Source organism: Stigmatopora nigra, chromosome 22 (assembly GCF_051989575.1).
Source record: "Stigmatopora nigra isolate UIUO_SnigA chromosome 22, RoL_Snig_1.1, whole genome shotgun sequence".
In the NCBI taxonomy this organism is placed as follows: domain Eukaryota; kingdom Metazoa; phylum Chordata; class Actinopteri; order Syngnathiformes; family Syngnathidae; genus Stigmatopora; species Stigmatopora nigra.
Genome location: NC_135529.1, coordinates 1,720,851 through 1,737,246, shown reverse-complemented (window position 1 = coordinate 1,737,246; position 16,396 = coordinate 1,720,851). Strand labels below are relative to the sequence as shown.

The 16,396-nt window shown below is 37.4% G+C and overlaps 1 protein-coding gene across 1 annotated transcript; it reads left to right on the top strand.

Annotated features, from left to right (window-relative positions):
- Nucleotides 1-1,191: 1,191 nt before the first annotated feature.
- LOC144215593 (solute carrier family 23 member 1-like) lies at nt 1,192-7,764 on the top strand. The gene is made up of 12 exons (XM_077744638.1): nt 1,192-1,391; nt 2,347-2,487; nt 3,536-3,693; nt 4,465-4,624; nt 4,811-4,992; nt 5,363-5,483; nt 5,947-6,103; nt 6,184-6,437; nt 6,519-6,683; nt 6,849-6,957; nt 7,025-7,120; nt 7,251-7,764. The coding sequence occupies exons 1-12, from the start codon at nt 1,344-1,346 to the stop codon at nt 7,511-7,513; spliced, it is 1,854 nt and encodes a 617-aa protein (XP_077600764.1). The 5' UTR covers nt 1,192-1,343; the 3' UTR covers nt 7,514-7,764.
- Nucleotides 7,765-16,396: the final 8,632 nt, after the last annotated feature.

The window sequence follows — 16,396 nt, the reverse complement described above, 5'->3', positions numbered from 1 at the left end:
ACTTTCAAAAGAGGTTGTACTTTTATTGTCTCCTACGTTCTATTGCCAGAAGTGTAAAGATTTTGAATCCTGTGACTAGTCTGAATTTTGTCTCAAATTGAACAAAAGGTCTCCATTTTGGGAACATATCCCAGTAATCCAAAGGATGTGGGATGTTATCAGACGCTTTGACCAATAAAGCTATTTAATCAGATTTTGAGAGGAAAATACGGTAGTGGGGTAATTAGAAAATGAAGTTAACAGTAATAGTTTCTTTCTGTCATGTGCTGGTTTGGCAGCATGGGTTCGGGTTAAGCTATCGTGTATGTCCAGTCCAGTGCATAGTAAAACTAGTATGCAATATACATTGTGTAAAAAATTGGTTTAAAATGACCTGAACTACATCCCATTAAAGTGGCAGATCTGACCAACCACATTAAATCATGTGTGGACTTGATGTTTATGCTAAAATTCAAACAATGGTTATAGATACGTATATAGAGCATAAGCAGCACACCCAAACCGTAATTTAAGGTTAATTGTTATTGTAATAGAGTGGAATTATTCAGGTAACAAAAAACGGAGAAAATTTTTGTTTCAAGATACAAGAAATATCCAAGATACGAACTGTTAAACAAAATCAAACTTCCTACATCTGGTTGTTTAAAAGAAAGTATTGTCAGGGTAGACTACCTTTCCCATTGGCCAGACATGGGCAGACTACGGCCCGCAGGCCACATCCGGCCCGACGACATTGTCCAAATAATGTTTTTAAGGTTATGGCGACTTACTGTGCTTTGCTCTGATGGAACAAGCCAAAATAACAACAATGACATTTGAGCTGAATGCAGTTGTCACGCTAAATCTAAATACTAACGAGAAGAGTGGAAACTTGACTTCTGAGTATAATTTGTTTCATGATTTAGTAACTCAATTTATATTGTGAAACAGATACAAACTTGGTGAATGGATATTCTGACCTATTTCATCTGTATTCTTCAGAAGGAAGCAATAGTTTGTTAGATTTGACTCACTGTTATGAAATTTCAATTTGTCCAAAATTGTCCCCTAATAAAATAAGGCGAAGAAACTGAAGATGTCTTCTGGCTCCAGTGGACACTAGTAAAAGGGTCAGCTGCTGTTACTCTTCTAATTGGCTTCACATGAGCCGTGGGTGCGACTCATTTCAATCCACAAGTCCCATGTTTGGACTTTGATACCTCCTTCTTATGCTGCCCACTCCCACCTCCCTGTCTCGCAGTTAGATCTTCGCTTCTACCGGCTACACTCCATTTTTCTCCATCTCATGGGTTCTTCATTTATGCAGGGGTTCTTTTTGTTCCTGATATCCACATGAAGTAAAAATGGCTCCAGAAAGGCAGAGCAATGGTCTCGACAACTATGCCTTTGCAGTGAGTACTTTTATTACATGGGTCTTTAACCATACCTTTTCAGATAATACAATACTAATAATCTATTGTCCAAATGTATTACAATGTTTCTTTAAGTAAAAGTTCAAACAAAAGAAGATAAATACCTGGTTATAAGGTCCAAATGGAAAATGTAGTCTTTAAAAAGTTGAGCCTGAACATGTTTAGACTTCAAATCAGTAACAAAAGTGCTTTTGGAAATCCGTCCATTCGTTTTCTACAGCGTTTGTCCTCATGAAGGTCACTGTTGAGCAGAACCCAGCTGACTTCAGTTACACCCTCGACTGGTCACCAACCAATCACAGGGTACATAGACAATTAAAGCATACACTACAAATTGGTCTTTTAACTAACCTGATCTGCATGTTTTTAGAATAGAGGTAATAATTTTACCCAACAATATCAATGATACGTGTTTGTATATGAGATTACAAAAATAAATCTCTGTAATTTAGCAATATTAGTTGAGCAAATCAAGTATGTCCATTAGTACACATACAGACATGTGAGAAACATTTGGTAGGTATTTCAAAACTCAATTATGTTCTTTGATTCATTTACTCTAGCAAATAACCAGGGAGGAATTTAAAAAACACTCATTCTCTTCCTTTTTTTCTTTTTTGTAGCAGTAAAGCGTGACTTGGTTTGTGCAAAAAAATATCATTTTTTTCCCTGGCTCACCTAGCAGATTCACACCCTGGGCTCATCTTATATCTAAAACAGTGCATTACTGCTATGAGCTGGAAGTTTTATGTGTAAAATGGTTTTCAAAATCAGAAATTTACAGGTTAAGGTGATGGGTAAACTCCTCATTATAATTGATTGTTGATTGAATTTGAACTTAAGTATAACAATAGAAATACATTTGTTAAATACTACATACGTACGTATGAATACGACATTCCGGATGTTCATTATGTTTTTGTCGATATCCAAGCTTGAAGGACGGTTCTGTGAACTCCCTGAAACAAAACAAAAAGAAGACGTTAATACTCCAATGGAAGAAGAGTGCAGCAAATTGGTTTACTGTGTGACAGATGTACCACCTTGGTACTTATGTATCCTTCTTGGTATACAGGTATGTCAACAAATACAATCTTTTGTTCCACATTGGGAAGTTATTTCCTATTCATATCCCTATGCTATCTATTTGTAAAAAATCATATCTTAAAGGAGCCATGTGTAAGAAATGCATTCATAAAAATAAAAAATAAAAATTATAATAATTCCTAGACATTTAGAACTTTTTCAATAGTTCTCAATGGTAAAGCCTGCTTTTTCCCCGCCCCAATTTTAAAGTCAAATTTCAGTCAATGAAAGTTGTTATTGTGTTGATTCAGTATTACTACAAATGTTCCTCCCTCCGCGGATTAGAAAATTACAAACTCCCAGTGTATGCATCCAAATTGCCAGTTCTTTATAATGTATAAGCGACTTAAACTAAGGCTGGTATACATTACAGTTCAGCAAAAATTAAATAAATTAGAAATACAGCAAACTTGCTCTTTTATGTTTAATCCTATATGTGTAGTATATTTATTTGTGAACCAATTTACCCTAGGTGTTATTAGAAAACATTATATTTGAAAACTGTAGCATGTAGTATTGTATTTTGTTGGTATCCAATAGGCTTACGGTTGTAGAATACACTTTCCGTATGTTTACATGAGCATTGTGTTACTGTCTTTTCTAATTGAAATGACACAAAGGACTCGTCACTTGCCACTGGATGTTTTTTTTTGCCGCAGCTTGAGTCTCTGTTTCTTACCTGCCTACCCAATAGGGAAAAGTGTGTTGTGTTAAATGACTGCTATATAGCTCCTTCAACATGAAGAAATTGCATGACAATGAAAGCATTTTGTCACATGAGTTGTCATGTCACTTGATATCGTCTCTCTGGTTTGTTGTATGTGAACCAAATGCCAGAATTTGCTTCAGTCACAGTCGAGATGCGCCTGTGTTGTGCATTCGACAAACATTCCCATGAAGAAATCTGTGCAAAAAATATGAGCAACTTTTATTTCTACGCAGCTGCTATCACACTGTCAAAATATCAATAACATGCTTTTAGATGACATCATATTTCAAGTGTCCAACTTAGTCCACTGTACATCTCGTTTGCTCAGCACTGCTTGACAGCATTCGGAGGTATAATTGCGATCCCATTGATCCTTTCACAAGGCCTGTGCCTCCAACATGACGGCCTGTCGCAGAGTCAACTCATCAGCACCATCTTTTTTGTGTCTGGTATCTGCACTCTGCTGCAAGTCACTTTTGGTATTAGGTAAGTAGGTCTGACATGGTTTTGCTATGTATGAACTTTGAGAACATTTTGGTGCAGATGAAGTGAACCAGTTTCCCTTCATGGGGTTTACTGTCTTAACCTATTACAAATACTAATCCCAATGTAAATACACAATCTAAGAAGACCTATTTAAACAAGTGCTTGTTCAAGGGGCCTAAATTATCTTGACCCAGTAGATGTGTTCTGTTTGGCTCGGAGAAAAATAGCAGCAAATCAGAATATATTGTAATTTAACTGCATATTAAAATGGGAAAGTGCCACTTCAAATTGATTGAATGTCTACTAGTGATGAAATAATTACATGTTTTGTTTCACAATGTAATTTTTCACTTGATTAATATGATGCAAGCATTTGTTTTTGATTCTTGGAGAGATATAAAGTCCAAGTTTTGTAATTGTGAATCAATACATGTCACATTCTACTCTTGAATAATGGTGTCAGAGCAGGATTAGGGAAAGAATTTCCAATTTGGTACCAATGGAATTTTGTTTTCACTAAACCCCCATTCCACTAAGTCAGGTTGACGCATGTTTATTTGTTTTCTCGCAAAGTCGTGGGGACATACGGCCTTTCTGGTCTTTTCCTAATAGTTTTGAGTTCATTTCTTCTAAAGGTTGATAAATGTAGTTAAGCGAGAGGATCTTGTGATTATAATTCAATTTTGTGTAACAAGAAAATAGTGTTAAAAAAGACGATTTTGACATGAATCACATGGTTTATTGTGATCAATTTTCTCTCCTGGCTTGCAGACTTCCAATTCTACAAGGTGGGACGTTCACATTGCTGGCACCATCCATGGCGATGTTATCCATGCCAGAGTGGACTTGTCCTGCTTGGACAAAGAATGCTACCCTGGTCAACACGTCTTCTAGTGAATTCATAGAAGTCTGGCAGACTCGAATGAGAGCGGTAATTCAACTATGGCTACAAATCAACCAAATCCGTTACAAAGTGATGACAATTTTGGCACAATTAAACTGCTATTTGTTTATTATAAGAAGGTTTTGAAATTCTCAATGTTCAATTGGCCAGTATTTTAAGAATGAACCAAAAGAATGAAAATTCCTGATACTATTCCCATTTTTGTCTCTTTAGGTCCAAGGCTCCATAATGGTGGGCTCACTTTTGCAGGTGTTTATCGGTTTCTCTGGTCTCATTGGGATCTTCATGCGTTTCATTGGGCCACTTACCATTGCTCCCACCATCTCTCTTATTGGACTTTCTCTTTTTGACTCTGCTGGCGACAGTGCAGGGAACCATTGGGGAATTTCCACGTTGTAAGTGATTTGATAAAAAAGTCACTTTTGGATTTCTGATAATCTCGGGCTTTGAGTTCTATATTTAATTCAATATCATTGTTTTCCTTGAAAAAGAATAGCTGGGGTTGTTATTGAAATGGGTTTGCACTTCAATGCATTTGTGTCAAAACACCCTGCTTGTACAAGGGCTAAATCTTTTTACATACTTCAGCTGTCAATGGAACTGAGTTGTAAACTCTTAATCGCTCTAGAAGCATGGCAGGAAATCCTATTAAAGGTCCAAGGACCAAAACTTGCTTTGGTAGCAGTATTTATACAGTAAATATTGAAAACTGCTGATCAACTATGTATCCATTCATGTCATGAATTGTGTCTTTTGTTTCTGCAGAACCACTGTACTCATCATCATTTTCTCCCAGTATCTTCGTCACATTCCCGTCCCATTCCCGACGTACAGCAAGGATAAAAAACTCAAGTTCAGTCCTGTGTACATCTTCCAGATTCTCCCTGTATGTGATTTATTTTCTATTTTTGTCATCTTATTTCTGTTGTTCAACTAGCTGTCACTGCACTATAAATTTGCTAATTCTACAATGACATCATTATTAAGTATGGTAATACACCTTGGTTGTTGTTCACCCATTGAACGCCATTGAAGGTAAAGGATGTCCAAATCATTTGCCCCTTTTCATTTATATATTTACACTACTGAAACAAACAAGTAAGTAACCAGCTCCATCTAATCTTAAAACAGTGAAGGCCAACAGAATCTTGGCTTGATTTAAGCTTCTTGTGCAGACTGTGTTCCATTATATTTTCATAATTTGGTGCTGGCCATTAAAACCGGGGCAGGTTGGCTCACGGTTTGGACAACAGTGCTATTTAAGATACATTGTCAATCACTGAAATAAGAAAACCTCACATTACTGTACTTGTTCGAAGCTTTTCACACACATTTGATTGTCTCGTCAGGTTCTGCTGGGAATCTCCTTGTCATGGTTGCTGTGTTATCTTCTAACAACCTTTAGTGTCCTTCCGTCTGAACCAAACCAATATGGCTACTTGGCTCGTACTGATCTAAAAGGAGACGTCGTGAGTCAAGCTCCTTGGATTACATTCCCATATCCTGGTAAGAAATTAATACAGGGTTCCATACCTTAATTAAAAGATGAAATTTGCAGGCTGTCAACCCTGACCTCTTTTCAACAGGTCAATGGGGGCTGCCTACTGTTAGTGTGGCAGGCGTACTTGGCATTTTTGCTGGTGTAATTTCATCCATGATTGAGTCTGTTGGAGATTACCATGCATGTGCCAGGCTGTCGGGAGCCCCGCCTCCACCGAAACACGCAATCAATCGGGGGATTGGCATCGAGGGGTTAGGCTGTTTGCTGGCTGGAGCCTGGGGGACAGGAAACGGTACCACCTCATACAGTGAGAATGTGGGGGCCCTCGGCATCACAAAGGTGGGACCTGTAAAATGGAATAAAATTAGTGGCATGGAAGAAATGTTCATAGCATGCTTACTTACTCTTTATACCAAACAGGTTGGCAGTCGTATGGTGATTGTTGCCGGGGGGATCTTCATGGTCATCATGGGTGTGTTTGGGAAAGTAGGAGCCATCTTTGCTACCATCCCGTCGCCAGTCATAGGAGGGATGTTCATGGTTATGTTTGGGGTCATAGCCGCAGCAGGAATTTCAAATCTTCAGGTAAGCTCTCCGCATCACCGCCCTTTTTTAATATCATTCTGCAAAAGGGCAACAAAAAAACTTTTTAACAAGTATTTTGTTAACTCTTGACTTTATAGTAATTAGGGTTTAATCATTTGATCACAATCTTTAAAAGTTTTTTTCCCCTTTTGTTCTTTTTTTTAGTATTCTGATCTGAACTCATCTCGCAACATCTTCGTTTTTGGCTTTGCCATGTTTTCGGGTCTGGTCATACCTAACTGGATAGTAAAGAATCCTACAGCTATTTCTACAGGTAGAAGGTTCTTAACTCAAGTACACATGGCTACAAGTCACGTATGTTGTATTACTGTGCTGTACAGGTGTTGATGCGGTCGACCAAGTGCTGCAGGTTCTTCTCACAACTAGCATGTTTGTGGGTGGATTCTTCGGTTTCTTGCTAGACAACACAATTCCAGGTAATATTCATTCAAATTTCGAAGATTTCTCTGCATGGCTTCAGACTACGAGATGCTATAGAATCAAATGATTGAGTAAAAGGTTTTACTTGTTATTCCGTGCCCAATTGATGTCATAAATGTGTAACAGGCACAAAGCAGGAACGAGGCATCCTGGCCTGGAACAAAGCTCACGAGGATAATGCAATTAATACACTGGAGAGTGCGGAAGTCTACAATCTTCCCTTTGGCCTCAATTCTTACTTGGCTTCTTTGTCATGGAGCCGGTACCTTCCATTCTGCCCCCCTGCTATGCCCAAAAACCTCAAAGGACGTGGTGAAGACAATGTCACTCCAACGAAAGTGCCCGGGCATACAGAACCTTCACAGATTATAGTTGGGGTCGCACTTTAAATTATGAACTCAGGTCGACATCCCATTTATGGGATTTTTATTTCTACTCGTGCACTGTGTAATGAGAGTCACTTAAATTTGAACTGTGAAAAATATATGCTGTTTTGCTTAAGAGAATTCTTAGATTGAAGTTACATTCAATTGCTTATCCATATGTGGGATTGTATTAATATATAGATATTTAATCTTGTCCACACACAGATTTATCAGATTACATTAGTAGCATTTATTTACCAACATTTTTGTATTTGATGATTTATTTGCGATGTACTTGTAAATAAAAGCTGTGTATAATGTTTTATTTACCATTTGAAACTTAAATAGGCGGTACGGTGGAAGAGTGATGATTATCACGTCTGCTTCACTGTTCCTACCTGTGTGGGTTTTCTTAAGGTACTCCGTTTCCTCGCATTTCCCAAAAAAACATGCATGGTAGGCTGGTCAAACATTCCAAATTGTCCCAAGAGAAATTAGTGTGAGAAAGATGGCTTATTTGTCTCACTGTGTCCTGCGATTGCCTGGAAACCAATTCAGGGTGTTTACTGCTTGCAGCTGCTCATAGGGCCGAGACCAGAAAATCTTTGGTTGTAACTTGTTAGCTGGCCGCTAGAGAGCGCAACGTAACCACACTCTAGTGCAGGGGTTGGCAAACTATTCCAAAAAGGGCAACAGACGGTGCAGGTTTTCATTCCAACCCATAAAGACGGCACCTTTTCACCAATCTGGTGTCTTACACGTGCAATCAGTGGATTGCAGTCAGGTGCTTCTTGTTTTCTGCAGAAATCTCATTGGTTAAGCTGTCTGTGTTATATCGGTTGGAACAAAAATCTGAACCCACTAGCCCACATGGACCGGATTGTCCATCCCTGCTCTGGTGCCAATTATAATTGGATACCAAGATTTCTTTCTATTCATTGAAGACCACCTGATGTCGTTTGAACAGTATATTGATCACAAACGTGTTTGATGGGGTTAAAGTTTGTGCACCATTAAAACGACAAACGATAAAAAATTGCAGTTTTAAGAATCCACTCACGTTGGCCAGGGTTTTGTCTGTTATAGATTTGGGGCACTGTAATTCGGTGTCCTGAAAAGAGGTTACCAAAAGATGAATTATGGCTGTGTCCAAAAGGAAAGTAAAAATTAAGAGTGTGCAAAAGGAAAGTCAAATGGCATGATCATTGAATGTTTATAGCTTGGAAAGTAATGGTGGCCACTAAATTATACATTCATGTTTCTATGCAGATATCATTACATATTACGAATGACATAACAGTGTGTACACTATGTGAGGTCAAAGTCATTGTAAGTTCACTTTTTGTTCTGATGTAGAAAAAAAAGGATGCTAATGTGATCTCTGACCTCAGACATTCTGCCAATTTGGGCTCAATGTCCTTTTAAATCATCTGTGAAATACAAATGAATTGATCATTTTCACAGATGTGCAATTGGCAGTGGCGCTTGAGTCAAGATGGCCATGTACTGAATATGTCATGCCACATTAGGAAAATGGGACTGAAATATTCCACTGACGCGCATCGAAAGTGCTGTTTTACGCACCGTGTGATGAGGTGACCCTCCAGTACTGATAATTTATGGCAATGTCATTGCGGAAATTACACATCTTTAAAGTGGGTCTCCAATGACAACAAACACAGAAAGAGTAACAAGTAATATGGTTCCATTTTAGGTCCCTTTTTAATTTATTTTATTTTTTACGCCACACAAGCTCTGGACTGTTTACCAGTTGAGCACATTCACATTCATGGAGAACGCATTTGCATTGAATTAAGTATGTCTGATTGCCTAACACATATTTTGGACATGGCAGGAACCACTAAAGGAAGAAGCTTTAAAAGCCACAAATGGGCCGAGCTGAGATGGGAACCCAAACCTCAAAACTGTGACACAAAGTTACCACTTTTCACTGTGCTGCCAATGGACCACACTCCAAATACATTAAGAGCCCTCAGAGGAGGCAGCAATGAAGTCACAGTGGTTTGAGGAGAAAAAAAACTACCCTCCAAGGACTCAACCTCAAACAGAAGCACCACCCAACAACTGAATACTTAAACCATTTTAAAATACATTTTCAAAACTGTTCTTTTAAGAGCAGACAGGTTCTTGCTTTGAATATAATTTCTAAAAAAATCCAAAACATAAAAGCATACAATTAGTAGATGATTTCAAGGTTTGGACAAAGACACAATCATGTGTGAAAGCACTGTTGTGAGAATAGAATTTGTACAGAAGGATCATTCCCCTCTCACACGCGATGTAGTAGTTTACAAAAAGACATTGGAAGACCGTCTGGATTGACGATGCCTCCATTCTGTGGGCTGACCTCAAATTTGGTCTGCACTAAAACCAGTGTTTGGTTGTGTTTTTGCGAGCAGGTATTTAGCTCTTCCTGAAAATGGCTATCTTAAGTGGCACACCACCAGATTCGTGGCTCCGGCATGTAAGTGGCGTTCCCGCCTTCTCACTCAGACCAGATGTGCAAGGATGCTTTTTTTCCCCCAAAAAAGATTGCAACTGGAGCACATGAAAACAATGACAAAATGCACATCTATTTTAAGAGAAAGCAACACTTGATTATAGAAAACGAGACAGTCTGCAGTCATGGCCAATCAGAAACCAGAAGTCAAAGTCAGGAAAGCACCCTGCGAAGGATTAGCAGTGTTAACCAAAGTATTTCTGACATGACAGCAATGCCCAATTTGTTTTAATAACAATACGAGTGCATTTTATAATTTCATAAACACAAAAAAAAAAAACACAAAATATTAGATATCAATGAAGAAATTTCAAGTTATTTTGAACTTGAATATCCGGGTAAATGAGTAATAGCATCAAAGACTGAAGGCCAATGTCAAGCAAGAATTCCTGAAACCGTATAATTGATCCATTGAACATTTTTCTTATTTTTCTTCATGATTGTTCATGATTTAAACTGGATCAATTCCCATTTGCTACATGAAATTCAATAGATGTGGTCAAAATGATTGCCATCCCAAGATAATAATGCTCACTTTACACTGACACATCCATAAGTGTATCAATATAATGTGTTTATTATTGTGGTTTCAATTTCACTCCCTTACTTCATGTTCACTGCTATTTATGCTGAATGACATCCAATCCATTTTAACTGCAAAGCCAACCCTCAAAATTAAAACGGATTGGGCGCTGAAACTCATTGCTTCACTGCCAATCAAAATGGATTGGGTCCATCACGATAACATTGTCCAATTATCATCTATCAGACAGAAATAAATAAAAAAATCCAACAATTATCATGAAAAATGAGATTTCATATTGGAGTTTTCAAGCCCTGCTGATGATGAAGTTGATAAATTGTGTTTATCATGCGGCTAATGCCACCTACTGCTCTACACCACCCTCATTTCCAAGTGTGTGCATCCAAAACCAACAGAAAGTGTGACAGTGGAAAACCATTAAACCTTTGAGATGGTGAAGAGTCACGAGAACTTTTCCCCATGATGCACACGGTCAACATCTGGAATACTTCTCCGCGGTAGTGTGCGATGTATCCACATATTTCAAACTTGCGTTTTTGTGTGAAAAAAGTGAATGTATTTCCACAACATCAGCACAACTGAAATAAAGCTCTCAAGTTGGAGGATTGGAAGCTTCATGTTCTGCGAATATAAATATATATATATGTGTGTACACCACAATCTTTTCCCCTCTTGATGGATGCAGATGTGTGGGAATGGAGTGGCAAAACCTCTATTGATTCTTACGAATGAGACCACAGAAGGTATGAGTATATCCATCAATCCATTCATTTTCGATTGTAGAATCAAAAGCAGACCTGTGGGTTGGCAATTCCCCTCATCTCAACCGTTTTTTTGCAAGCTTTTCATCTGCTTTATGTATCTCATTTCTCAGGCACGCATGAGGTAGAGGCATTTTGATAATGAGGATAAAATGAGACAAGCAGAAGCCACAGAGCGAAAATCCCTCGCCTGCTTAGTTCCTTTTTTTCGAGAGATCTATTCCCCTGATGCACCGGATTTTAAGAGCAGCAAACCTGTTGCCTAGGATCTAGTGGCCTCTTTGTCATGATCCACAGTCAAACTGGCACCAAAGTCAAACAAAGAAAAGACAAGGGCGAAGATATGTCGCTCTATCTCTGCATGAAAAGATATTTTAGCTCATTTTTTTTTGTTCTTTCCTGTTGACATAATACTATGTAACGCTTTTACATGATGACATCTATGGGAAATCCTAGAGATTCTTTCATGCTATGAATAGATGCTACTTCTTTGCATCGTCATAATTGCTGGTGTGCCGCTTTTATTCATTTGATGGCACAAAGACATGCGTTTTACTTCAGAGAGTATTTTTATATGAAAATCCAGTAAAACGTTTGCGTTTTGATTGCTGCTCAGACATGACAAAGACTCCAATACATGCAGCTAAATGAAGCAACCTATGATCGATGATTCTAAAATTAAGAATTACTGCTTATTTGCATTCCTGTGGTTGGACAAGAGGCTTGTTCTCAAGAGTACAAGCTCAAGTGCTAGTGTCAGAAAGAAATGATTTAAGCCCCAGAGAATCTTTTTTCCCTCTAAATGTAAGCCTTGTGGGATTGTATTTAAAAAAAATGCTACAGTAGGATCATTTAAGTTCAAAATTCCACTGTGCTGTCCATACAAAACTACTCCAAGTATTGTATAGTACATTATAAATTATAAAGATATATAGTAGCATGTGAGTAATGCCTTTTTTTGTCTAAGAAGTTCAAATCTGTACTAACTTTTTACTACATGCAGTGTGACAGTCTACATATGTGCAGAGTCCCACTCACACGGTCATTGTTCAGTTAAAAAAAAAAACTTTTAAAAATAGAAAGTAGTCATTATAATCAACAAAGCCTCACAAGCCCAGCCTATTTCCGTATTAGAACAGAAATTGTTGGAACCTTTATGCAGTTTTATGCATATTAATTATAACACGTATTGAGTACAACTAGAGTCAATGAATGTTTTTTTTTTACAGAAAAAAATTAACAACAGTAGCATAAATGTATCTGCATTTAAATACAGAAAAGGTGGTGAGCACAAAACTTTAAAAAATGCAGTTTAAGTGTATGCCAAATGGGATTGGTCCAAAATTACAGCTACAAATTAAGGATTTTAAAGGGCTTTGAGAAACTTTTAATGTGTGGAAAGCACTATATAATCACACTATTATGCTAATCTGAGAAAATACTGGTCTTAATCTCATGATAGCCCACAGCTATTTCTTTGCAGGGTCTTTTTCGGTGGTTATTCCCGAAAAACGTTGTAACAAGCCATTCAATCAACCACATAGCGGAACCATTTGCCTCACTAAATCCTCCTTCAAACATGCAAACCAATCAAATTGCATGTAAAATACACTTATTCTTGCAACACGCTAACATGAAACACAATGCAAAGATATAAACAACAACATCCCAAAAGATCCTTCTATAATTCACTGTTTAAAAAGGACAGAATGTTCCCCAAGGTCTAGGAATGAAAAAGTGCATGAACTTGTGTATGAATGGAGACAAGAGCGAATCAGAACGCATTGTAGAGAGAAGCAGCTTATCGTTTGATGAATCATTTTAGACAGATGACGTGGTGCCCATCAAAAATGGAATTAGGTTTTTCATCCTGGCCTGTCACGCGAGAGTCTTCTGCTACTGAGGCTGATCCTGATGTTTCAAAGCTGCTTAGCCAATCAGAATGAAGTCCAGCACGAGCAGAGGACTCACTCATACTTTGTCCAAGTTCACCACATGAACTGTTCAGGATTTAGGGTTTTTTTGTTTGATCTCACCGAGGATTAAAGCTTAAAGTTATAGCTGTTCATGCATGATCGGAAGTTGACTCTATTTTTAAAATATGAACGGTAAGTGCCAGGCCCGGAAAAAGTCTGCAATTTCATACGTATTTCCCGTCCAAAAAGACTTTTTTTTCCATTCAGAAAAAAAGTGATGTCCAGAATAAGATAAAAACTGTTGGGCCCCACTAAACAGACAAAAATAAATAAATGAATAAATAAAGACAAATTTTAAGTCGTTCTCCATCACCACGATGTCCTTAATGTTGCACCCTTTAGCTCTTGCTCTTTTTTATTTTATATTTTGAAGAATCTCTACAAGAAATATGGAAAATCTTTGTGTGTATATATATACATATATATACACATTTATACATACACAAAATATCACAATTAAATAACACACAATTATCACAAAATATTCAAATTGTCATCAATTTTAGAAACCTTGACATCCTTATTCTTTTTTTTTTTTTTTTTTAATAATCACGTGAGGCTTAATGGACCAAATGAGTTTGATACCCCTGGTAAGTATTTTGTTTGTTTGTGTTAATTGTATGTCTATCAACGTTAATGGCGGCTAATGAGTTCATGAACGTTGCTTTGTGCGCAATCAGGCTTTCCCAACTCGTTTTCTGGCAAGTTTGTCTTTTTAAGAGATTTAATTGACAAGGGTGGTCTTAATTCTTTTGGTCATGTACTTTGTATCATAAATTATGCATCTATGCACTCAATTTTTTATAAAGTCAAGGGACTGTTAATGATTATTATGCGGTCTGGAAAACTTTGGCTCACTTGGCATGATATTGACTATTTGGTTCCATGAAATATATATGTATACTTTCTCTTCCCCACAGAGATTGGATTAGGATTGACGTTTATCTATTTATTTGTGCACATTTGTCCTTCTTATCCAAAGCCACATAATCGGTTTACTTAATAATTCTCAATATATTTTTACTGGAACGCAGCAAGGAGGGGCTGTCAGAGGGACTTTGGTAAATAGATTAGGGACTTGTTATCCCAACTGAATAAACATATCTTCTTATTGTTACTATTTGATGAAGAATTAATTGTTTCAAAGTTGGAAAAAGGTTCTTTCTTGTACGATGCTTCAGAAAAGGAGTGATTTATTAATGTCTGGAGGAATCGGCTTTGAGTTATTTATGGACAATAAAATCAGATGAGAAAAGTTTGAAGTTGCACGTGTGTGTCTGTGTATATTTACCCAGAGGAGGAGGAGGGGCTTGATTTTACTGACAGCTCCTTTAAATCATGTCTGGGTCATCTGAAAAAAGAAATGGTTTGAAAGAAATGTTGATTAAATATGATTAAAACAACAAAACATTCAGAATAAGCATTCTGTAAACTACTGACTGTAAGTTTGAACAGTTGCTTGCATCCCCAATGAATTTTGCTAAACTATCCAAACTGTATATAGTATGGTTCTGATTTGTAATTACCATGAATAAATTCTGCTTCATAGCTTTTTGTGCCATAAATATGTCATTCTTCTTTTACATTGCACAATGTTTTTGGGAGACATCTAAATCATTGATACTCATGGAAAATTTGTGAAAATATGGTTGAGGTAGACGATCTCAATCTTAATTTAATTCATGAGGAGAGTTTTTTGGCCTCTGTAGCCTAAGAACGTGCTTTCTAATGATAGTATAAGATGTGTGGTCCTGTTCCATAGACAACATTAACATATGTTTTGGCTACCAATATCAAAATATAAGTATAATTGAGGCTCCACCATTGAGGAAAATAGTGAGCACTGTTGACAAAAAAAAACCTATGCATGGTTTTGGAATGTAAAAGCAAGCTGGTCAATTCCATATTAGTTTTAATTAAAGTTTTGTGAAGACCAAAGCGAATGGAATAAGGGAGATAATTTGACCAAAAAATGTGTGTCATAGCAGTTCTTCATATACACACACACAAAATAGCTTTTAAGTCATTATGCAAACATAATGCATGCATTAGGCTTGTGGAAATCCAGGCAATTCTCCAAGGACGCCACCGTTTCCTCTGCAAAGTGAAACTATCAAGGTTTGATGTAAATGTGGCAATAAACACCCACCTCCTTTCCCCGCTTCTACTGACTAATGGTTTATTTTGATTGTCACTCGCTTTCATTGCTGCAGGCGGGCAAATTTCATTGACGTTTCACAGTGCAGTCACCAGTACTAGCCCCCAAACTGTATATTCTTGAGCTTTCTCCATAAAAGACACCACAGAGCTTGATATGCTTGCAGTTCCCTTTTTGTTTGACTTTTTGTTTGAAAATATTAGTGAGGTACTGTTTCCTTTACTATAACAACCTTCTAATCTGCTCTATTCTCTTCCAATGAATCACTCGTTCCATCCCTGTCGATGGAAGCCAATGAGTTAACTTGCTTGGTGCAAATGTGAGAGTACTAATCAAAAAGAGACCTTCATTTCATGCTTTTTTTCAAAACTGCTGGAAATAGGACATTTTCCACATGGCGCCAACCAAGTCTGACCACAAAATGTTCCAGACCAATGTTGAAAGAAAATGTAGGTTTTACGACAATGATAAGCTTTTATTGGTTTTGTTTGTGATTAGAAAGGTTGGCTATACGCAATCCTGCATGAGAGAGTTTTCTTACAGAATAAAAAAAATGGAAAACAGATTCCATGCAAAAAATATTTGGCAATATTAATGTGTATAAATATACATGACCTCAGCCTGACAATTTTCATTCAAATTAGAAGAGTTACAAACCTTAATGCCCAACAAACAAGGATTTTAAAAACCCGGAAGGGTTTTGTCTGGACCTTTATGCACACCCTATATTGTAGGAATTCTCTCTAGTCCATTGTTTTTGTCCAATGGTCGGCAGTCCTCTAATACTCTTCCACATGAGTAGGTAGCAAAAGGTAGCTACTGTAATTACTATGTTTAATGAAGTGTCAGGTAGAGGTGACAGCGGCTTTGTTGCTAATGTCAGCGCAACAATGACGTTAAAAGCGGTGAAAAGGTTTTTGAAAAGGAAAGATTTTAAAAGGGAAAAA

Coding starts and splice junctions, on each gene's coding strand:
- LOC144215593 (XM_077744638.1), top strand. CDS start 1,344: ATGGCTCCAGAAAGGCAGAGCAATGGTCTCGACAACTATGCCTTTGCA. Junction 6,104..6,183: donor GATTACATTCCCATATCCTG/GTAAGAAATTAA, acceptor TCTTTTCAACAG/GTCAATGGGGGCTGCCTACT. Junction 6,438..6,518: donor GGGCCCTCGGCATCACAAAG/GTGGGACCTGTA, acceptor TATACCAAACAG/GTTGGCAGTCGTATGGTGAT.